Source organism: Marmota monax, unplaced genomic scaffold (genome assembly GCF_021218885.2).
Source record: "Marmota monax isolate L192 unplaced genomic scaffold, Marmota_monax_Labrador192_F-V1.1 WCK01_AAM20220418_F8-fsc00373, whole genome shotgun sequence".
NCBI lineage: Eukaryota > Metazoa > Chordata > Mammalia > Rodentia > Sciuridae > Marmota > Marmota monax.
In genome coordinates, this window is record NW_026692275.1 from 401,930 (window position 1) to 426,215 (window position 24,286).

Consider the following 24,286-nt stretch of genomic DNA (forward strand, 5'->3'; position numbering starts at 1 on the left):
GAATTTGTCCCTGATATAAAGAAATTCCTTTGATTTATGGGTGTTAATTTTGTATCCTGCTACTTTGCCGAATTCATTTACTAGTTCTAGCAGTTTTCTAGTAGAATTTTTTGGGTCTAATAGGTATAGAATCATATCATCGGCAAATACTGCTAGTTTGAGCTCTTCTTTTCCTATGTGTATCCCTTTACTTTCTTTCATCTGTCCAATTGCTCAGTTATTTCTAATTTCATTCCATTATGATGGGATAGGATGAAAGGTAGTATCTCTACTTTTTTATATTTACTAAGAGTTGTTTTGTGACATAATATATGGTCTATTTTAGAGAAGGATCATGTGATGCTGAGAAAAAAATGTGTATTCATTCATTGAAGTATGATATATTCTATACCTATCAGTCTAAATTATTGGTTGTATTATTGAGTTCTATAGTTTCTTTATTGAGTTTTGGTTTGGATGATTATCCAGTGTGAAAGAGGTGTGTTAAAGTCACCGAGAATTATTGTGTTCTGGTCTATTTGACTCTTGTACTTGAAAAGAGTTTGTTTGATCAACATAGATAGAGGCTCCACTGTTTGGGGCGTATAAATTTATTACTGTTATGTCTTGTTGGTGAATGGTTCCCTTAAGCAGTATGAAATGTCCTTGTTTATCCCTTTTGATTAACTTTGGCTTGACGTCTACTTTATTTGATATGAGGATGGAAACCCCTGCTTGCTTCTGCAGTCCATGTGAGTGGTATGATTTTTCCCAACCTTTCACCCTCAGTCTGTGGATGTCTTTTCCTATGAGATAAGTCTCTTGGAGGCAGCATATTGTTGGGTCTTTTGTTTTAATCCAATCTGCCAGTCTATGTCTTTTGATTGGTGAGTTTAGGCCATTAACATTCAGGGTTATTATTGAGATATGATTTGTATTCCCAGCCATTTTTGTTTACTTTTGATATTTTACTTAACTTGGTTTCTCCTTCAATAGTGTAAATTATTTTAACTATTATTTATCATGGAAAGTTTTCATTTCATCATCAAATCTAAAGCTTAATTTTGCTAAATATAAGATTCTTGGTTGGCATCCATTTTCTTTCAGGACTTGATATAAGTTGTTCCAGGATCTTCCAGCTTACAGGGTCTGGGTTAAAAAATCTGCATACAATCTAATTGTATGTGTATATGTAACCTGATTCCTTAACATAACAATAATAAATTCATATGCCCCCTATATGTAATCTGATTCCTTTCTCTCGTGGCTTTTAATATTCTCTCTTTATTCTATAGACATTTTCATTATAATGTATTTTGGTGTGGATCTGTTGTGATTTTGTACATTTGGCATCCTGTAAGCCTCTTGAATTTGGTTTTCCAATTCATTCTTCATGTTTGGAAAATTTTCTGAAATTCTTTCATTGAATAGATTGCCTATTCCTTTGGTTTGGAACTCTATGCCTTCCTCTATCCAATAACTCTTAAATTTGGTCTTTTTCATGATATACCATATTTTTTTAATGTTCTGCTCATGGTTTCTTACCATTTTCACTGTGTAGTCTACATTCTTTTCAAGATTATATTGACTTCGTGGTCTGAGGTCCTGTCTTCCAACTGGCCTAATCTGTTGGTGATGCTTTCAATTAAACTTTTAATTTGGTTTATTGTTTCTTTCATTTCAAGGATGTGTTTGTTTGTTTGTTTTAGAACCTCTATCTCCGTATTGATGCAATCTTTTGCTTTGTTTATGTAGCTCTTTGTCAAAATGATCTTTTTCAGCCTGTATTTGCTCTCTTATATCATCCTTTAATTCGCAGAACATTTTAAACATGTACATCCTGAACTCCTTCTCTGTAATTTCTTCTGCTTAGCTGGCCATGGATTCTAATAATGTGGCATCTTAATATGTTTGGGGCACTTTCTTCCCTTGTCTTTTCATATTGCTTGTATGTCTTCCCTTCTAGCACTGTGGATCTGAGGTGTTACTGTTTATACCTTAGAGGCTTATAGTGCCCTTGTAGGGATCCAATACCTCGCCTTTCAGGTGAAGGACAATATTATCAGATCCTAATATAACAGTATACACCCTAAAAACAAATGTTTGCTATTAAGATGTTTATAGTTTAGGCACAGTATATAGAAATGGTGAACTGAATTACCATCTACAATACATCAGGTTTGCAAAAGGGTTTACAGTTCCTGATGGTGGACAAAGGACTAGGGGTAAGGAGTAGGATGAAATGCTGAGGAGATAGGAGATGAGGACATAGAGTTAATGTATCTTAGGAAGTGTGAAAGAGAAATCTAGAGAGGAAGATTAGTAGCAGAAGAAGGGAATGGAAGTAATTTTGGGTTTACAAGAAAGTGGGAAGACAGTAGAGTACATAAAACAAACACATACTATATATTAAGAAAAAATGTTAAAATAGTAGAAATTGGTGGGATAAAAGAAAAAAAAGAATATACAACACAGCTGTAATATACTATTCAGAAGTCCCAGTCCTCAAAATCTTAATTCATGCAAAATACTTGGTTTTGCATATGTTGGGGATGTGAGGGCGAGAGAATAGAGAGAGAGAGAGGAGAAAAAAATCTTGAAGGAAAAAACAGGATTATTTTGTTTGGAAATCTATATCTTTCCTGCTTCCCTTCTCATCCAATAGGTGGGGTTGTCTGTTGTTAGCTGGTCTCCGCCCTCAGAATGGTGAAGGTAACCAGGGTGTCATTGTGCTGGTGTAGCAAGACTGCTGAGGAGAGGGGAGTTAGAAACTGGGTACCTGGCCAGCTGGAGTTCCAAACTGGGTGTCCCCCCCCCGAAGATGGTGATGAAGGTGACCCAAGATAGAGGTGCCTGCTTTCAGCAGTGGGCTGTCAGGTCATGTTGGGGGAGCCGAGCAATGGCATTGGACGATGAGTTCAGAGACGAGCTCTGTGGTGTACAATGTGTGGCTGTCAGCTGACGTCGGAGCCTATGAGAGGTTGCAGGTAGGCTACTGCATGAAGTTCTGCTGCTGCAGAGTCCCAAGATGGTAGCAACCAGGGGAGCCCCACAATGGTAGATGGGGGTCCACATGGGAGTGGAGGCCAGAGTTCCTGCATGTGGGATGCTGCCGGGTGTCCTGAGTGGGAGTGGTGTTGGTGATTTCTGCTCAGGTGGGTGGCCAAAAGTTCTGTGAGGATGTTGATGGTGCCCTCTCAGTTACCCAGTAGTCCTGCATGGGCGAGTAGCTGGGAGACCTACTCTGATGCTGTGGCCTGTAGCCCTAAACGGGCACAGTGACTATGATTCCCACATGGGAGCAGGAATATCATTGGCAGAGAAGCAGTATTTTCACTACTTGAGTCCCAGGTCAGGGAGCAACACAGAATGCTGCCTCCCTCTGGCCCATCATTTTGGATCCTCAATGAAATATTTTAACACATAACTCTAGTCTCCAACCTCAGGCCCCAGAATGCCTACCATTAGAATTAAAACATTTGGAGATAAGATAAATAAAAAATTTAAAAAATATCCTTTTAGTTTGAAAGGGAATCTAGAAGGAAAATGTCAAAGTCCAAACATTTATAAAATTCTCCAGAACAAAATGGCTAAAAATAATTAAATATATGTGATTAGATACCAAAAGAACTACATAGAGGCAATCCCACAGGAAGCTTACAGTAGAGAAAAGAAATATTCAAAGGTTAAAAGACAGCAAGTGGCATCAGAGTTGGATCTTGAACTAGAGTAGGTTTTCACACAAAGAAATGAGGAAGGAGCTTTTCATATAGAAAAAAAAATACAGAACAAAGGTATAGACCCAAACATTTAAAAAAAAAAGAAAAAAAAAATAACTTTCAAGAGCAGTTCAATGGACAATGGGGTATGTGAAAGTATGGCAAAGAAAGGGACAAGTGGACAGGCTAAGGATTAACCTACAAGACTAGATGTCACACAGAGTGTCTGAACTCTTTTCTTTACATAATATATAAGCATGGAAGGTCTCCAAGAAAGGAATAAAATGAGCAGGCCCAGATGTTTAGAATAAACTTTGTGAAAGGGAATTGGATAGATGACAGAATGGAGCTTGGGAATCTATGACAATAAGTACAGAATCATAAAAATTCATGATGGAACAACAGCACTGAGAAAAACCAGATTCTAAAGAGGAGTTTAAATAGTACTCTCCTGTGAAACTCAAAGTAGTGATTCCCTCCTTTTACCTCTGTGCTCCTAAATCACATTTTTCATATTATAGTACAATTATTGCCTGATATGTATTTCTCCTCTTAAAGATCTTATCTTTCAAGGTTGCTCAGTAACAATACAATCTTAAAAAAATGGCCCAAGTAAACACATCCTTGGTCTTGAATTTGTAGCAAACTCAAATGATGGTGTAGACATACAAGACTGTATGAATTGAGCAGTATCACCCAAAAAGATGTCTAAGTCCTAATCCTTAGTATCTGTAAATGTGACCTTATTTGGAAATCACGTGTTTGTAAATGTAATTAAGTATCTCAGCATTTAGGGTGATATTCAATAGAGTGATTGTTATAAAAAAAAAAAAAGAAGAGAGAACTTATAAACAGAGGAGAGATCAAATTGAAAAAGAGGCAGAGAATGCAGCAATGAGTCTATAAGTCAAGAAACATCAAGAATTACCAAGTAGCCACTAATTTTAGTCTTGTGCCTTCCAGAATTGTGAGAACAAATTTCTTTTGTTTTCAGCTACCAGGTTGTAATAATTTGTACTGGTAGCTCTAAGAAAACATTAGACCCAAGGATGGTATCTCCTAATATCTTCTCAGTTGCTACTGTGCCTTATTCATCTAGTAATGTCTCCTGTGAGGAAATTGATATCACTGACACTCCTGGGTATCCTGGCCAGAAAGCTATATTGATACTATCAAAATTCCACAATGTCTCTGAACATCTATATCAGTTTCCTAGACATACAGCAGACTATCACTGTTTCTCTACTATTCTAGCAAATTTACAAAGGTAAACCTCAAAAAAAAGAATATAAATGTGGGATTTTGATTTATATTTTAAACAAGAGAAAAATGAACTTCAGTGGAGAAACTGGTGAATTCTGAACATAGTTAGTAGTGTACCAATGCTCTTTTCTTAATTTTGATTACTCCATGAGTCTCTTACATTTCTGTATGTTTGAGTCAGACACTAGATTTTGTTCTGGAGTATCTTTTCAAAGATGTCTTTATGTGAACAGCCTCAGAATACACAGGTAAATTGTTCTTCTGGAGCAAAGGACAGGTTTTCCTTGCGATCCATTATAAAAGATTCAGGAACCATAAATGCAGCTGTGATGCAAACCCACTGTGCGCCCATCATCCAACTTGTATTCTCTGTGAAACCCCTATAGGACCTGGAGTGGAAAGGGAGAGCAAGGAAGAAATAACACAAACAGAAAGTTCATGCTACCTGTCGTGTCATGAGTTATTAAAGCCTTCATCTTTGACCCAGGAATTTCACATTTTAAAAATAAGCACATTAACTTTTCCACTTGCAAACAGGATAAAATCTCAGATCTTTTACAGTTTTTGATATTATTACAGAACTAGGGCCTTCTGAGAAACTGAGGCAGCATGAAGACCCCCTCTTCAAACCCCTATTCTTGTAACCAAGTCAGAAAGAAGATTTCAGACATGTCGCTCAGAGAAAGAGTTATGAGTTTATTGAATGAATAGGAAAAGAAAAAGAAGATACTCTCAAGGGAGAGAGTGAGTCTTCTCAGAACAAAGGAGAACTGACACAAACATAAAGCTCATGCTACCTGAACTTCAGTTTTATTGGGGATCCCAGAGAAGTTTCCAGAGAGTCCCACCCAGGTACACCTCTTGACTTTGGTGCTAGGGATTGAACCCATGGCCTTGTGTATGTAAGGCAAGCACTCTACCAACTGAGCTATATCCCCAGCCCACACCTCTTGAGTTTTGACTGACAGCAGTATAACATCAGACATTCAAGTCCCCACTGTCATGGCAACTCTGGGTCACCTTGGCCCATGCTGACCAGTACTAATTGGATTCTTAACCATACATTCTTACAAAGTTTATGGCTAGAAAGAACTATCCTTATCTCCCAGAATCTAGTCTGTGAAAAGAAAGACCCAGAAATTCCTAGGTACATATCCAAAAGAATTAAATGTTGGCACTAGAAAAGATACTCAAGCAGCACTGTTCACAAAAGTCTCTCCTTTCAAAATAATCTGGGTTCTTCTTATCAACATTATTTCCTTCCTTCATTTCCTTGCAGATAACAGGTAGTCTGCTGAGGAATGTGATATATCCTGTGTACTTAGACCAGGTAGGGCGGCAGGCAAATTGCTTTTTGGCAAAGAAAGTATGTGGGGATCAGCACAGTGGGTCCATTTTATAGAATTATTCTCTTAACCTTGTATTCCCACCATTCTCATCTATCTGTCCCCTAATAATATTACCCTAGTTATGTGCAATTACTCTGTTATTAGGTGAAAGGTATACAGAGTTCAGTAATTACTACTCAGTACCCAAAACTTTTTCATCATCCTAACATAAACTTTACCCCTAGTCACTTCCCACTTCCTCAGCCCCTGGTAACTTCTATTTCTGCAACTTTTCAGTAAGTCTAAAATAATTTCAACCAGGTGTAATAGCCCACACCTTTTACCCTAGCTACTTGGGAGGATGAAGCAGGAGGACTGGCAAGTTCAAAGCCAGCCTCTGCTTGACCTTGTCTCAAAATAACATCTAAAAATAAAATTATTTCAAAATTAAAAGTTATAGGGCTGGGGATGTGGCTCAAGTGGTAGCGTGCTCGCCTGGCATGCGTGCGGCCCAGGTTCGATCCTCAGCACCACATACAAACAAAGATGTTCTGTCCGCCGAAAACTAAAAAATAAATATTAAAATTCTCTCCTCTCTCTCTCTCTCTCCCTCTCTCTCTCTCTCTTTAAAAAAAATTAAAAGTTATAACCTGATCTAACATATACCCATTCTAGAATAGCAATGATGACTTCATCATTATGATATTATTATGATCAGGTTCTCCTTTCTCCTTAGTAAAGAAAAATGAATTCAGTTCAGTGCTCTTACCACTATATAACAATGTCTTATTACATTTTCTAATGATAAAAATGGCAAAGTTTATGTGATTTGCATATTTTACAACAAAAAAAGGTTTTTGAAGCTCAAAAAATTTTTTCTACATTGACTATAATTCACCTTTCTTTTAAGCTAAAGCAGCTTCCTAAAAATATATTTAACATTTCTTGAGTATTTATTATACAAAATGCACTCTGGCCATCTTAAGTTATGTGATTCCCCTAAGGACACTATGAAGTAGACAACTATGATTATCTCAGCTTTACAGTTGGTGAAGCTGAAGTACACAATATCTGGTGACTTCTTTAATGTCAGAGAGTGAGGATTCAAACCCAGTTAGTCAAACTTTAGTTAAGAGCCCATTCATTACAATTTTTCTGTAGAAAAGATTTGAATAGACATTTCTTCAAAGAAGATATGCAAATAGCCAGTAAAAATATGAAAGGATGTTCAATATAATTGAAGTAATGCAAATCAAATCACAATGAGCTATCACTTTACAACTACTAAAATAACTATTGAAAAAAAAAGGAGGACAGGGCTGTGGATCAGGGGTACAGCACTTTCCTGGAATGTGTGAATTCCTGGTTAAAAACAATAAGCGCTGGCAAGGATATGAGAATCAGAAACCTCATACATTATTGGTAGAAATATAAAGTGGTGCAGCTATTATGAAAAACAATTTAGCAATTCCTCAAAAAATTATGCACAGAACATGTGACCCAGAAATTCCTAGGTACATATCCAAAAGAATTAAATGTTGGCACTAGAACAGATATTGAAGCAACACTGTTCACAGAAGTCAAAAAGTAGAAACAACTAGTGTTTATGAACAAATGGGTGAATAATAGTAGACAAAATATGGACTGCACATACAAAAGTAATGAAATTTTGATACATACTTCAATGGGTAGACTTGAAAAAATTATGTTAAATAAAATAAGCAAAAACAGATGAACAATATTATATGATTCCACTTATATGGGATATCTAGAATAGGTGAATTCACAGAAACAAAAAGTAACCTAGAAGTTGAGAGTAGAATGGAGGTTAACAGAAGACAGAGACAGCACACGGAGGGAGGAATAAAAACTTGATCAATGGGTAGTAGGTTACAATTGTACAGTACAATAGCTACAGGTAAGGAGAATGTATTATACATTTCAAAAAGCTAGAATAAAGGATTTTGAATGTTTTCATCATTTAAAAAATCAAGATAGGTATTTTTTACCCTGATTTAAGCATTACACAATGTATATATATTATACAATGTATAAACACCACATGGTACCACATAAATACATATAATCCTTTCTTAGCAGCAGCAGTAAGAAAAAAAATTATTAAAAAAAAAATAGAAGTTACCAAGGGCTGAGAAAGTGCTAAGTGACTGGGGGTAAAGTTTATGTTAGGATGATAAAAAAAATTGGGGTACAGAGTGGTGATTACTGAATATTATGTGTCTACCCAGAATAGCAAAAGCAATTCTAAGCAGGAAGTGCGAATCAGGCGGTATAGCGATACCAGACTTAAAACTATATTACAGAGCAATAGTAACAAAAACAGCATGGTACTGGTACCAAAACAGGAGGGTGGACCAATGGTACAGAATAGAGGACACAGAGACTAATCCACAAAGCTACAACTATCTTATATTTGATAAAGGAGCTAAAAGCATGCAATGGAGGGAGGATAGCATCTTCAACAAATGGTGCTGGGAAAACTGGAAATCCATATGCAACAAAATGAAACTGAATCCCCTCCTCTCGCCATGCACAAAAGTTAACTCAAAGTGGATCAAGGAGCTAGATATCAAATCAGAGACTCTGCGTCTGATAGAAGAAAAAGTTGGCTCCGATCTACATATTGTAGGGTCGGGCTCCAAATTCCTTAATAGGACACCCATAGCACAAAAGTTGATAACAAAAATCAACAAATGGGACTTACTTAAACTGAAAAGTTTTCTCTCAGCAAGAGAAACAATAAAAGAGGTAAATAGGGAGCCTACATCATGGGAACAAATTTTTACTCCTCACACTTCAGATAGAGCCCTAATATCCAGAGTATACAAAGAACTCAAAAAATTAAACAATAAGAAAACAAATAACCCAATCAACAAATGGGCCAAAGACCTGAACAGACACTTCTCAGAGGAGGACATACAATCAATCAACAAGTACATGAAAAAATGCTCACCATCTCTAGCAGTCAGAGAAATGCAAATCAAAACCACCCTAAGATACCATCTCACTCCAGTAAGATTGGCAGCCATTATGAAGTCAAACAACAACAAGTGCTGGAGAGGATGTGGGGAAAAGGGTACTCTTGTACATTGCTGGTGGGACTGCAAACTGGTGCGGCCAATCTGGAAAACAGTATGGAGACTGCTGGGAAAGCTGGGAATGGAACCACCATTTGACCCAGCTATTGCCCTTCTTGGACTTTTCCCTGAAGACCTTAAAAGAGCGTACTACAGGGACACTGCTACATCGATGTTCATAGCAGCACAATTCACAATTGCTAGACTGTGGAACCAACCCAGATGCCCTTCAATAGATGAATGGATAAAAAAAATGTGGCATTTATACACCATGGAGTATTACGCAGCACTAAAAAATGACAAAATCATAGAATTTGCAGGGAAATCGATGGCACTAGAGCAGATTATGCTTAGTGAAGCTAGCCAATCCCTAAAAAACAAATACCAAATGTCTTCTTTGATATAATGAGAGCAACTAAGAACAGAGCAGGGAGGAAGAGCAGGAAGAAAAGATTAACATTAAACAGATACATGAGATGGGATGGAAAGGGAGAGAAAAGGGAAATTGCATGGTAATGGAGGGAGACCCTCACTGTTATACAAAATTACATATAAGAGGTTGTGAGGGGAATGGGAAAATAAACAAGGAGAGATATGAATTACAGTGGATGGGGTAGAGAGAGAAGATGGGAGGGGAGGGAGGGGGGATGGTAGAGGATAGGAAAGGTAGCAGAATACAACAGTTACTAATAGGGCATTATGTAAAAATGTGGATGTGTAACCGATGTAATTCTGCAATCTGTATTTGGGGTAAAATTGGGAGTTCATAACCAACTTGAATCTAATGTATGAAATATGATATGTCAAGAGCTTTATAATGTTTTGAACAACCAATAAAAAAAATTTAAAAAAAAAAGAATATTATGTGTCTAATGTTACTGAATTGTAAACTTACAGATGGTTAAAATAAAATATATATATTATGAATATGATACTGAAACCAGAGTTTTTCCACAGCTTTGTCCTCTGCAGAGTGCAGGAACATACTGTAGCTCCATGCCCTGCAATGTTGCAGCAGACCACAGCAGCTCACCACCAACTTCATCTTTCTGGGTTCTTCTCTTGAGAATTCAAATAATGAAATCACAGACAAGAATGAGTGTAAGAGTAGGATTTATTTAAGTGTGAATAGAAACAGAATTCCTACAGGGTAAGAGTGGACTCAAGAAGGTTGCTGCTTGAGGGTGCTGGTCTAGGGGTTTATATAGCACTTGGGTCAACACTACTGGTCCAAATGTCTGTTAATCCGTGTTTAGAAAAGTACCTATTGATCCAAATTTATGCTAATCAGGGTTTGGAAAAGTACTATGCTATTAATTAACCCTTGAGTCTGAACATTCATTCAGGTCTGTCCCACTTCTATTTTCTTGTGCTGGCCTGCAATCACAGCTTCCCAGGAGATTGAGATCAAGAATCGGGAATGCTCAGGATTCAGAGCTTTGGTGCTGTGTGGAGTCAGATTATGCAGCAGGTGTTCTCACCAGCTCAGAGCCCACGGGGTGGCAAGTCAGCATGCCCTGGCACACTGCACCAACATGGCCGACTCTATGTTGCAGCAGTCGGTGATCATTCTTGGACTCCACCCAGACTGTGGCTGCTGCTCTGGCATTCCAATGTTCCACTACCGCTTCTCAGCAGGGATTATTGGATTGACTGGACTGATTGTGCAGCTTGGCAACCAGGGAGCCATGTCAATACCACAATTCAAAAAAATGAAAGATTAGCCTGACAAATAACTTGTTTACACAAACAAACAGATCAGAGATTTACCACTGGGTCAATCCCTGTAACCTTTCACAAGGTCAACAGGTTATTGCATGCCTTTTCATTTTTGTTTTCCTTGAGTAGCACTGGAACATTTCTTCCACTTATTTCATTTCATGCTCCCTCTTTCCCCATAATCTTTTTACTAAGCTTTCAACAGAGAAAAACAAAAATCAAGCAAATGAAAATTCAGCAGAAGGTAAATAATCAATTCCTATCAATAATATCTTCAAACATGTTTTTCTAACTGCAAACTGAGAAACCATCAAAAGAAATGAGAACCTGATCATAGGCAAGTACGAGATTGAAGAGATACAGATTGGATCTTAAAGGGGAGAAGAATTAAAAACTGTTCATTTCAAATTATTAAAAGCAGCCATAGCCAAAGGAAAAAGGATTCTATGTAGAAGATGACCAAGAAACACCTCACTGCAAATACTTATCGTAGTCAATAGGAAAATAAAGGCTGTCATACTATTCATTTAAGCATAATTTATTATTATGTAGCATGGCAATAAAAACATGAAAACTAAAGCAGTTGTGCCTCCTATTAGTCGCCTGACCTTGACCATCTTCTATAAAAGGGAAAAATGCTATTTTAATCACAAGGTTGTCTCATGGATTAAATAAAAATGTACATGCAAAAGCACTTTGTAACTTGTGAACTCCTTTTAAACAATACCAAATTTCAAATGAACTTAAGGAATTTATGTGTTCTGATGTTGTTTGAAGAAAACTATTTGAGGGTTCTAATATAATTCTTAGTTTTCTTAGGGAAAATAAACATTTAGAAAGCTCTAATGTGTTTTTTAAAACTAGTCACTCCCCTGTGGAGACTTAATTAAGATTTAGGAAAAAATTCTCTCTTGACACATATCATCTTTGCTCAACTTTGAACATATGATTAGCTTCCACAGTAATTTATAAAATCAGTTAGCTTTGCACATGTATTATGAATAAACTACTTCAAAGAATAAATATTATTTTCTATATAACAGGAAAGAACAAATTGCTGATGATTTTCTTTTGGGAATATGATATTCTGATGTATACAAAAGGTCAAATTTTCAGAATCTCTTAATTTTTTTGTTTTGTCTTTGTTTTTGTTTTTTGTGAGTTTTATTTGTTAAATACATGACAGCAGAATGCATCACAATTCTTATTACACATATAGAACAATTTTTCATACCTCTATAAAGTATGTTCACACCAATTCACATCTTCATACCTGTTCTTTGGATAATGATGTCTACTACATTCCACCATCCTTGCTAATCCCCTGCCCCCTCCCCTTCCCTCCCACCCCTCTGCCCTATCTAGAGTTCCTCTATTCCTCCCATGCTCCCCATCCCTATCCACTATGAATCAGCCTCCTTGTATCAGAGAAAACATTCAGCATTTGGTTTGGGGGGATTGGCTAACTTCACTTAGCATTATCTTCTCTAACTCCATCCATTTACCTGCAAATGCCATGATTTTATTCTCTTTTATTGATGAGTAAAATTCCATTGTGTATATATGCCACATTTTTTTTATCCATTCATCCACTGAAGGGCATCTAGGTTGGCTCCACAGTTTAACTATTGTGAATTGTGCTGCTATACACATTGATGTGGCTTTGTCCCTGTAGTATGCTGTTTAGAATCCCTAATTTTTATCCTAAAAATTATCCTTAATAATCCAGTTGTCTTTAAGCATGCCAAAGTAGTTTTTCCCCCAAGTGTTGATGCCAAGTGAACAGTTTCAATTATTCTAAATCAATTACCCTTAAAATTGCCATTTTTCACTTTTCCCACCCAAACATACAAACAGATATACACTACTGCTCAGTCAAACTAGGCACAAAGATATACATGAGACCCAGAAACAAAACAAAAATGTCTATTGGGGACACAAATGAGTTAGGCAGGAATGATTTGAGAGCTAAGAGGACCTGGACAGATCATGCCCAATCTACAGGCACAGTCAATATTCAGCTCAACAAACTACTATTCAGGGAAGTAGTCCCTGAGTTGCCAGATCTTCCTACTTTCTTGGAAGCCAGAAAATAGATTTTTTTATATAAAAATCTTATTTTCTTTAATTGTTAGCAACTAACATAAAAGCTGTAAAAATACAGTGTAAAACATCTGTAGGATGGCAGTTTGTGGCTCCTGCATTCTTCCTAACCATTTGCAGTCCTTTCTCTTTCCCCTCTCCCTTCTCTCTCTCCTCCTCTTCACCTTCATCCTTACCTCCCTACCCCCACAACACTGGTATCCACATCACTTTTTTCTCCAGATTACTCATGCATAAAGAATAGGGAAAAGTTAAGATACATTAAGTAAAAGAACTAGAGAAAATATTAAAGTTCAGGCATTTGTTACTAACTTTAAAAGTATGAAAACTGCTAGGCAAGATGGCACACACCCATAATCCCAGTGACTAAGAAGACTGAAGCAAGACAAGCTTGAGGCCAGCCTGAGAAACTCAGTGAAACCCTGTCTCAAAATAAAAATTAAGAGAGCTAGAGATCGTGGCTCAGTGATAGACCACCCCTAGGTTCAATACCCAGTAAGGGGGTAAAAAGTATGAAAAATCACAACTACTCTTGCAGCCTTAGTGACCCACTTTCGCTAGTAACTATACCTACTGTGCAAATAAAATTCTAAGACCTCTTCCACAGGAGTGTGAAATTAGGTACTTGTATGAGCTTGGAAGCCAAGTTGCCTGAAGCTAAAGATTCAACTCTGCAATTCGCCTATTACCTCTACCTCCTGAGTATTAAAAAGTGAACAGTAAACCCTGAGTTCAATATCCAGCACAGGGGAAAAAATACAGTAAGAAAGTATAATAAAGTGAACAGCATCATCAATTCCAAAAAGTTGTTACAAGAAGTAATAAAATATAGTATGCAAAGTATGGAGGTCTGGTGTGTCCCTAGAAGATGGCTGATGGTTCATAAATGGGTGCTAAATTCATAGATGTGGTTTATTATAATCCTGAAAACTTTGTACTTTTCTTGAGAAGAAAGGCTTTGAGAAAGAAAAACTTGTTTCAAGGTCTGAATCAATATGAATGAACACTTTCCTTGCTGTTTCTTCACTTGAACAGATTTTAACACAGTTTTTAGAAATTATTATTCTGAATGATGATTTCTAAGTGGTATATGACTTCTCCTCAAACTCACAGCAATAGCCACAGAAGATGCGTAATTAGGATTCCTGTCTTTCTGGAATAACTCTTCTAGTGAAGCCTTTTACCATTACATCATCATTCAGTTTCATGTTTCTATAAAATAAAGTAAATGGGCTGGGGTTGTGGCTTGGAGGTAGAGTGTTTCGCTTAGTATGCATGAGGCACTGGGTTCAATCCTCAGCACCACGTAAAATAAAATATTTTTTAATTAATTAATTAAAGTATAAATTATATAGCTAAAAGTCCCCTATAAAAGCCAAACTTGGGCTGGGGTTGTGGCGCAGTGGTAGCATACTTGCCCAGCATGTGTGAGAGACTAGGTTCAATTCTCAGAACCACATATAAATAAATGAATAAAAGAAAGATCCATCAACATCTTTAACATATATATATTTTTTAAAAAGTCAAAATTGCCATCACCATTCAAAATAGTAGTTATTTCAGTGGCTGGTTTGGCAGGTTCTACAGCATTAGACCCAAACATCCTGACAGAGCTTATTTGGCCCTTTCTAGTCCAACTGTCACTAATCTCTGTAGCCTCATTTCTGTAAAATTCTCTAAATACTATTATACATGCTGATCACTCTGCCAGGAACATACTGTTCCCTCCCTCAACCTCTAGTTTCTTCCCTAGTTAACCATAAATATTAGAAGCCAGATTAAATATTTTCCCTATGTCCTTCTGTTTCAGCTTAGATATCAATTCCAAGATTTCCATGACTTTTTCCCCATATCCCAACTCAAAATAACCATAATTTGGTACATGTCCTTATGTGTTCCTAAAACATACTGCATATATCATCTGTGAAAGAAGCTAATTTTGCGGAATCCAACAAGAAAAGGACAACATACTTAACACAGATACTACATGTGATTTTCTAACAAAATTAAAGACTATCAATATTTGTGAAGCACTAATAACTTGAATATGTGTACTCTTATCTTCTGGCTCTTATTCCCATGATGTCCTGATTTTAAAGACTGCAAAAGGATATCATATTCTTATAAAAGAATTTAAAACTTCCCATTCTAGTCTTATATAATTTAAGTAAGATTTTAAAAGTCTGCAAAAGAATTTTTTTTTTGGGGGGGGGGGGGACGGGTGGTTAACCAGGGATTGAACTCAGGGGCACTGAACCACTGAGCCACATACCCAACCCTATTTTGTATATTTAGAGACAGGGTCTCACTGAGTTGCTTAACACCTCACTTTTGCTGAGCCTGGCTTTAAACTCATCATCCTCCTGCCTCAGCCTCTGAGCCACTGGGATTATAGTCAGGTACCACTGAGCCCAGCTGCAAAAGGATTTTAATCTAAGCAAAATCATAAAGATTTTTGCTCTGAAAAATTCAAAAGAGTCTTTTTCCTATTTTATTCAGAGCCTTGGGACCTCAATGATTTTCAAACTCTTTCCAAATGCATTCTGTAGTACATACATGTGTATGTGAGGAACAAAAATCTTATTGTAGTTCATTAAATATAAAAATATTTAATCTGGCTTCTAATATTTATGGTTAACTAGGGAAGAAACTAGAAGTTGAGGGAGGGAACAGTATGTTCCTGGCAGAGTGATCAGCATGTATAATAGCATTTATATTATAATGAACTATAAACAAGAAACACATAAAGAAAAGAATACATTTATAGAATCTATACTATGTAATAATAAATAAGTTTGGGATTTTTTTAAAGAATATTCCACTCATGTTTAAGATGTGTTATATTTCTAATGAGCAAGATTATGCTGAGAAGTTAAATTGAGTTTGTATTTCCCAAACAAACCTAATTTCTAGGACTCCCTAGGCAGTGACAATTATAGTAATGTATTTAGCAAAATGAATACTATGTAAGTTGATGGCCAAATAATGGAGATTTACTGATTGCTCAACTCTAAGAATACATTTTTTAAAATACTGTAAGCACAAATATAAAGATCATCCAGGAAACTAGTAGAATTCTAGCAGGCCAATCAAATAAAATATAAGTAGCCATCAATTCATTTATACATTATTGATAGCACCTAAACATTCTCCCTAATTCTAGAATTGTATTTTTTTTCTAGAACTATGTTCTCTTCTATTCAATCAAAGCAAATAAAATGTATGCCAAGGAGGAGAAAATCTTTTAAAAGAAATTTCATGAGAAATAAGCAAAGTAAAGAAATGTTAGGATGAATTATAATACTAAAGTATTAACTGAAAGTCAATGGAAACAAAATCCAGCAAGTCATTTTTATTTAAAAAAAAATAAATATCTACTAACCATATGCGATTAATTTTAAAAAAAAAAAACTATAAACAGCATTCATAATAGACTGAATAGACTAAAGAGTACATGATAAAGCTTGCAAAAAATTTAACCATGGATTCTTCCTTTCACCATCCTATTGAGTCCTCTTCAAAGATTTCTAAATGGTATCCTCTGACCCCCTTACACAACTTGTTTAAATGAGTTGCATTCACATACCTCTTTGTGCAAAACATGGTCCCTTCTAGTCACAAATTTTCCATCCTCCTGATTATACAGAGATGCTCCTTGACTTACAATATGATTAGGTCTGATAAACCCATATTACACTGAAAATACTGTAGTCAAAAATGTGTTTAATAAGCGTAACCTAAAGAACACAATAACTTAGGAACACAGTATACATAGAGTATTGGTCATGACCACAGACTGACCGGGAGCTGTTGCAGCCAGAATCTAAAGAAAAGTTCCACATATCCCTAGCCCAGCAGAAGACCAAAGTTCAAATTTGAAGCACAGTTTCTACTAAATGCATATGGCTTTTGCACTCTTACCAAGTTGAAAAACTGTAAACCAAACCATCATTAAATGAAGGGTCATCTGTACAGAGTACATCTAGAAAATATACAACTATCCTTACATTCACAATACCTTCCTCTGACGTCATACAATCTAGTCCGGGGAAAAGGTTAAAATGTCCAAAGTAAAGTACTTCTTAAAGACATTCAACCACATTCTGTCCTTCTGCTCATCTTAGAATGCTTTTCTCCAAACCTCTGTTTTCAAATGGATAATTTGTGACTAGAAAGGACCATGTTTTGCACAAAGAAGTATGTGAATGAAGCTCATTTGAACCAGTTGTCTAAGGGGGTTAGAGGATACCATTTAGAAATCTTGGAAGAGGACTCAATAGAATGGTGAAAGGAAGACTCTTTGGTTAAAGATTTTATGCAAGCTTTATCATGTACTCTTTAGTCTATTCAGAACTACTATTCAGAACCACTATTCAGAACCACTGAAATGTTATCTCTTCAGAGATCTCTTCTGACACCACTTAGGTATTTTCTATCATAGCTTCCCATTCTCTTCCATCATTGCTTTTTTTTCCCAGTCTGTAATTACACATTTGGATGATTATTTGCTGTTTAATTGTCTGTATCCAGTAAGAGAATAAACACTCACATGGACATGGATTCCACTGTATTGTCAGTGATTAGCAAAGAAGACAATAAAATATGAATGTGTAGGTCTGGTGCTCAGATAAAAAGGTCTGGGCTAGAAAAACTGAGATATGGGCAATCCCTAACCATGAAACCTGGTAAGATCACAAGTTGAAACTGTGTAGGGTTAGAAGAGTAATAAACCTTAGAACTCAGATCTCAGGAAACCAAATATTTAGAGTTTGAATAGAATAGGCAAAGGAGACTAAGTTAGAAAAGCCAAATAAAATCAAAGGGAAACCAAAGAAGTAAGTTTTCAAGAAGTGAGTATTCAACTCCAGAATGCTGCCAAAAGAGTGAGTAAAAAGTGAGCCAGGTGCAGTAAAACCAGCTCCTCAAGAGGCTGAGAAACAGAAGGATCACCAAGTATGAGCCCAGCCTAGGCAACATAGTGAGACCAGTCTTAAAAAAAATAATAATAATAATTAAAGGCTGGGGATGTAGCTCAGTTACAGATCTCTTGCCTAGCAAGCACAAAGCCCTATATTCAATCCCTAACATGGGGTAAATAAAGGAAAAGTTCCCTAAGGATGTTGCTGATGTCTTTAGTGAGAGCTATTTTGGGGCAGTGTTATATCTAATGGCAAACTGCACAATTTTGATTCCAAGGTGAGGAAATAGAGGCATGGTTTAGTCTGGATCTGAAATGTTTGGTTTAATTTAGTTTGGTCCATGTGTTGAAGGCTTGGCTACTGGCCATGGCACTACTGGGAGATGGTGGAATCTTTAAGAAGTGGGGCTAGTGGAAATAAGATGGGACCTAGTGGAAGGAAATTAGATTAATGGGAACATGACCTTGAAAGGGATATTGGGACCTCAGGCCACTTTCTTTCTCTCTACTTCCTGGTCTGCCAGGAGTGAACAGGACTCCTCCACTTCCAAGTGTTCCCCACCATAATGTACTGTGCTGCCACAAGCTCAAAGGAACAGGGCCAAGTGACCATGAGCTGAAACCATAAGCCAAAATAAACCTTTCCTCCTTTTAAGTTGATTATCTCAGGTATTTTGTCAAAGTAAGGGAAAGCAGACAAAAAAAAAAAAAAGGAAAGGATCCACATGGAGGTTGCTGATGACTGATAGAGATCTGCTGTAATCAGGGAAAGAGATGACTTGTAGGTACACACAGGAGGTAAAAAGACTGGTATATCTGAAAATATTGAAAATAACCAAGCAGAGGAAGCAAATTTCACAATCCCAAAATACACCAGACCACGGAGGTAACCCCAAAAACTATGTAAACAGACATTTTATGAGCATTCAATGTTGTTGCTATTTTGCTTGTCTAAAAAACTTTCTCTCCATTAAACTCTAAGTACCCCCAGGCAGAGTAGGGACTATACTTTATTCATCACTGCTTTCTTGGGACCCAAAATAGAGCCTGCATACTTCAGGTGCTCAGTAAGTATTTCTAAATAAATACAGAATTCTGAATAACAACCTTAATTATTGTAGTAGCCTTCTTGCTTGTCCCTCTCCTCCAATCCATTTTGTTGTTGTTGTTTTGTTTTGCTTTACTTTGCTTTTTGTAAGAAGACTATGCTACTTAAGCACTGCAAGTATTGTCATTACACCTTTAAGAGCTCCCTCTCAGACTCTCAAGTTTCTTGGAAACGGAACTTATGCCTGATGATCCCATGATACGCCAATATCTTGCTGGACGTCAGGCTAAATAATCGAACCTAATAAGTGGCTTCTTACTAAAGAGCTATGTTAGGCGTTTTCAGTGACTCCAGGTCCACCAAGGTAAACTGCCGCACCAAGCACCGCGCTGCCAGAGTCCTCCTACCCGACAGGGAGCGCTGCACCTCTGAAGGCCGCCACCTGCTGTAGTCCCCGCCCCCCGGCCCCGCGGTCACCTGCAGCGGCTGCACTCGGGCCTCCGCTCAGCCGGCTCCACAGGCAACTCCCACAGGCCATCCGCACTCGCGCTATCGGCCTCTGCGCCCAAGGTGGACGCTACCAGCGATGCACCGCCCTCCTGCCGCTCCTCCTCACTAAGCGTCTGAGACCTCAAGGCCCCTGACGGCCTCACGATGAGGTCCGGGGGTGTTCGCGCCTCTTTCTGCGGCTCCATGGCCAGTGCTCTGGTCAGGCCGTCGCATTGAGGACTTACTGACGCTGGAGGGCGCTACGCACTATAAAAACCAGCCTACGCCGCTGGCGCCACGCAGCACGCATTCACGCACGCCACGTATGGGGGCGGGTCTCCGGTGCCAGGGCTTGGAGTCCCGCCCTGCTGCGGGGAAGGAACGAGCCTATTGGCCAGGGCCCTTTGGGACGTGCCACCAGGTAGGAAAGCATGAGTTGTGTGGCACTGTAGGTGAAATTAGGCCGCATCCCTAAGACAGGTAAGGGCGTCCTCTCCCAAAGCACTCCAGATAACCAGATTTGAATGTAATACCCATAAAACTAAGGATAAGATGGAATTCTGCATTTCCTACCTTCTGGCTACAGTTTATAAGAATTTACTGAATTCCCAGGGTAAGGTGCATCCAGAGTAGTTTTAGCAGCTAGTTGAAGTACTTGGTAGCTAAATGGCCAACAAAGGCCTACTGAAAACAGAACTCTTCTGCTGCTCTGTTTCATACTATGTCCTGTTCCCCATCCTTTGATATTTCTTCATACTCTTCCACAGTACACACCAAATAGTTGTTAAATGAAGTTTTTAAATTGTCCGAGACCCTTGGGATCAAGATGCAACAGGAGCCGTGGACTGGAGTATATATGGGTTTTATGGTTGAAAAAAAACCATAAAAGGTAACTACCTTACCCCAATGTTTTATAGCTTCTGGTTAACTGAAATAGCCAGGTAGCTCAGTTTTTTAAAAAATCAAAATGTAATCTTACTTAGAATGAGGTTAGAAATGCTTCTTGCCCAAAATGAGTGCTGATTTCTTTTCATTTGTAATGTTTCCTGTTATTTCTGCTAATATACAACATTTAAAGAATTAAACTTGGTTTTCATCAATCATGTGAGTTGTTTTATGAACACAATTATATTAATTTTTTTGTCAAGAAGAATTAATAAAACGGACTACCAATAATATAATGGAGTAATATTATAATTCTTAAAATGTTTCTCTGTCAGTTTTCTCAGTCATCTTAAAATAATATTTGTGAATAGAATACAGGGTTGTTGTTTTCAGCTATTCTGCACTATTTTCCCTTGGAAACAACACCCCTCTTTTCTTTTGGAGTACCGTATATAAGGTTAGAAAATGTCTGGAAAAGCCACATTTGATGGTAGTAGGATGAGAAAAAGAATTGACACTTAAACCAGTTGGAATTGGGAGATAAATTAAACACAGAGACTATAGGAAAGAAGATGAACCAAAATTTAAATAAACCCTGGCTACAGATTTAGGAGAATGAGCTTTAAATTTTTCTTTCCTTTTTTTTTTCCTAGTACTGGAGACTGAACCCAGGGGTGCATTGCATTATTACTGAACTGTGTCCCTGGTTCTTATTTTGTATTTTGAGACAGGGTCTCTAAGTTGTTGAGAGTTTCACTAAATTGCTGGGCTGGCTTCCCACTTTCAATACACTTGCCTCAGCCTCCTGAGCCATTGGGATTACAGACACATGCCATTATGTCCTGGTGGGGAAACAACTTGTTAACTGCATAAGTACACTTTTGTGTGACTATCTAAACCAAAGGAATCTGCTCCTCTCTAGTTTCCATAAATGTGCTCTCTCCAGGTACCGTAGCATACACCTGTAATCCCAATGATTTGGGGGCTGAGGCCAGAGACTGCAAGCTAGAGGCCAGCAATAGCAACTCAACAAGATCCAGTCTCAAAATTTTAAAAAGGGCTGGGAATGTGGCTCCATGGTAAGTGTCCCTGGGTTCGATCCCTAGTATCAAAAAAAAGAAATATTCTCTTAAGTCATTTAAGATTTCTCTAAGCTCCCAACATTGCTGTGAGACAGCAAATGAGTCATCTTTGGCTTTCTCTTTAACATCCATATCAGATCATTGACTACCCTGCAAAGGATTTAAAATCCAGCCATTTAGCTCTCCCACTACTTTTTCCCTTGTTCGTGTTTTTCTCATCTTGCATAGTCTATTTCCATTGTTATATATGTGGTCTGTTTAAAGAACAACCCCTAATCTGGGCCTGGTGGCTCACCTCTGTGATCCCAGCAACTCAGGCAAGAGGATCAAAAGTTTGAGGCCAGCATCAGCAAAAAATACCTTTGTATTTAAAACAAAAAATAACCTGTCTTAAAACAAAAAATACAAAGGACTGGGGATGTAGCTCAGTAGTAAAGCACCCCTGGCTTCAATCTCCAGATCCCTAGTAACAACAACAAAAAAAAGATATAGTCAGAAAAGAGAGTCAGTTTCCCCTCTCGGAGGCAGGAAAATCACCCACTATCCAGATTTATGAGCTTTGATCTTGAAAAAACTGAGAAAATGTGATGTTACCAGTGGCATACTTGGTTTCAGAATAAAGATTATCAGTGACCCACCTTCTGGAAAATTCCAAGGCACTAGGAAGGGGAATAAAATATCATTGATGAGATATAACCAATTTACCTGTGGCAAGACATTTTAGTAAGATGTTAACTTATATTTTGTTTATCTTTCAAGTAGATAACCTAACCATTATACTTCTTTCCATGGGTCTTTGTGTGGTTTGAAGACAACCTTGCCTGGTCTTATGGGAAGAAGAGGATACTTCAGTGGGAGAAGAAATAATGATAATGATAAGGATTGAATATCCTGCAAATCCAAGAAAATGTGAATTCAGCACTGGATAAACCTTGATTTAAACGAAACAAAGATGATATTTTTTTTTTTTTTGCTATGTACATTTTCTATTACTGTTGTAACAAATTACCACAGGTTTAGTGACTTAAAACAACACACAGTTTTATATGTCAGGAATGTGATAATGGATTGCACAGAACTGCAATCTAGATATTAGACTGTATTCCCTTGGAGACTCTAAGAATCCATTTCCTTTTTCATTTAGGTTGTTGGCAAAATTCAGTTCCTTGTTATTTTCTTTCTGGCTTATCACCTGAGGACTATATCCAGCTTCTAAATGTCACCCATGTTCTTTGTCTCATTGTCCCCTTACTCCATCTTAAAAGGCCAGCAATGGTAGACTGAGTCCTCTCATTTTTCAAAACTCTTCTGCTTCTTCCAATACCTTTCTCTGACCAACCGTCTCTTTCTGTACCACTTCCATTTGCACATAGCTAAGACAGGATAGTCAAATCAGCAGCAGCTTTATATATATATAATGTTTTATTTATTTATTTTTATGTGGTGCTGAGGATCGAACCCAGGGCCTTGCACATCGAGGAGAGCTCTCTACCGCTGAGCCATAACCCCAGCCCCAGCAGCAGCTTTAATTCCCTTTTACTTTATAAAGTAATATGTTCACCTGAGGTAAAAATCATGCCTCTGCCCACCATAAATTTGTTCAACTAAATTTATGATGCAAATTCATACAAACTACATATGGAAAATTGTATACAGAATATCAAATTTCTATCAAGATGCTGAGGTTGGGGTCTATTTTCATTTTTTTTCCCTTATATTCTACACAATGAACATGTAAGCAGTATTTTTAGAAAAATGTGGAATATTAGATATCAAAATTAATCATCTACAGTGGGTATGGTGGCATGCCTGAAATCCCAGCAACTTGGAAGGATAAAGCAAAGGGATTACAAGTTGGAGGCCAGCCTCAGCAATTTAACAAAGCCTTAAGCAATTTAGTGAGGCTATGTATCAAAACAAAAAGGGCAGAGATGTGGCCCAGTGGTTAAGGGTCCCCTAGGTTCTGTCCCTGGTACCATAAATAAATAAATAAATCCAATTATCTGACTAGTTCCAAGTAATACAAGTAGAAACAGTTTCATTAATTCCATTGTGTGGGAGGCCAACCTTCCGGGTGACTGAGTTACACTCCCCAGCTGGGTGCTGAGGCGCTCAGTCACAGAAATGGGTGTGTCTTGCTACAGCCCCATGGGTGAAACTATGCTGACCTGTTCCTTTATAATATAACCCCTTGCCTTGTTTAGGATAGAATCTTCCATGGAAGTGCCTTGTGTGTGTCCCCTCCTCTTACTGTGCCCTTGGGTGTGGCCTACCCAGGTGTCAGTCAACCTGCTGACAGTGGACATCATGAAGATACACTCAGCCCCCTGAAACCTGACTCCTTGCCTCATTTGAATAGCTTCTCAATAAAAGGGGTCAGCGCATGCTCTCGCTCTGTCTCTTTCTGTGGACCCTTAAGGTCAGAGGAGCCGTCACAGCAACCCCAAAGAAAAAGGTATTTGTGTCTCTTGTGTGGTTATTTCATGCAGCCCAGTTAGCCCAGTTTAACTAGAGTGACCCCTGAGCCTTTTAGTCGTGAGAACAGAAACCCCAGCACCATTCCCTGGTTTCTTGGATGAACTTTCTAGTCTTATGTGAATTAGTAGTGAGTCTAGTAGTGAGTCTAGTGATGCTTGTATTTAATACAAGTTCTCA

General features: G+C 37.8%; 1 protein-coding gene and 1 long non-coding RNA gene across 4 annotated transcripts in view; one reads left to right on the forward strand and one right to left on the reverse strand.

The window, feature by feature from the left end:
* Dtwd2 (DTW domain containing 2) overlaps window positions 1–19,870 on the reverse strand; it is a 140,560-nt gene extending 120,690 nt beyond the window's left edge. For both annotated transcript variants that reach the window (XM_046440101.2, XM_046440106.2), the window contains exon 1: window positions 19,653–19,870. In XM_046440101.2, coding sequence (XP_046296057.1) covers window positions 19,653–19,870 — 218 coding nt within the window. The remainder of the gene's footprint in view (window positions 1–19,652) is intronic.
* Window positions 19,871–19,959: 89 nt separating this feature from the next.
* LOC124089884 (uncharacterized) lies at window positions 19,960–24,015 on the forward strand. Of its 2 annotated transcripts, XR_009226420.1 has the most exons (4): window positions 19,960–20,144; window positions 20,432–20,553; window positions 21,496–21,628; window positions 22,443–24,015. It is a non-coding gene; the product is annotated as an uncharacterized LOC124089884 (long non-coding RNA). The 2 variants fall into 2 exon arrangements; XR_006850878.2 differs by lacking the exon at window positions 21,496–21,628.
* The last annotated feature ends 271 nt before the right edge of the window (window positions 24,016–24,286 follow it).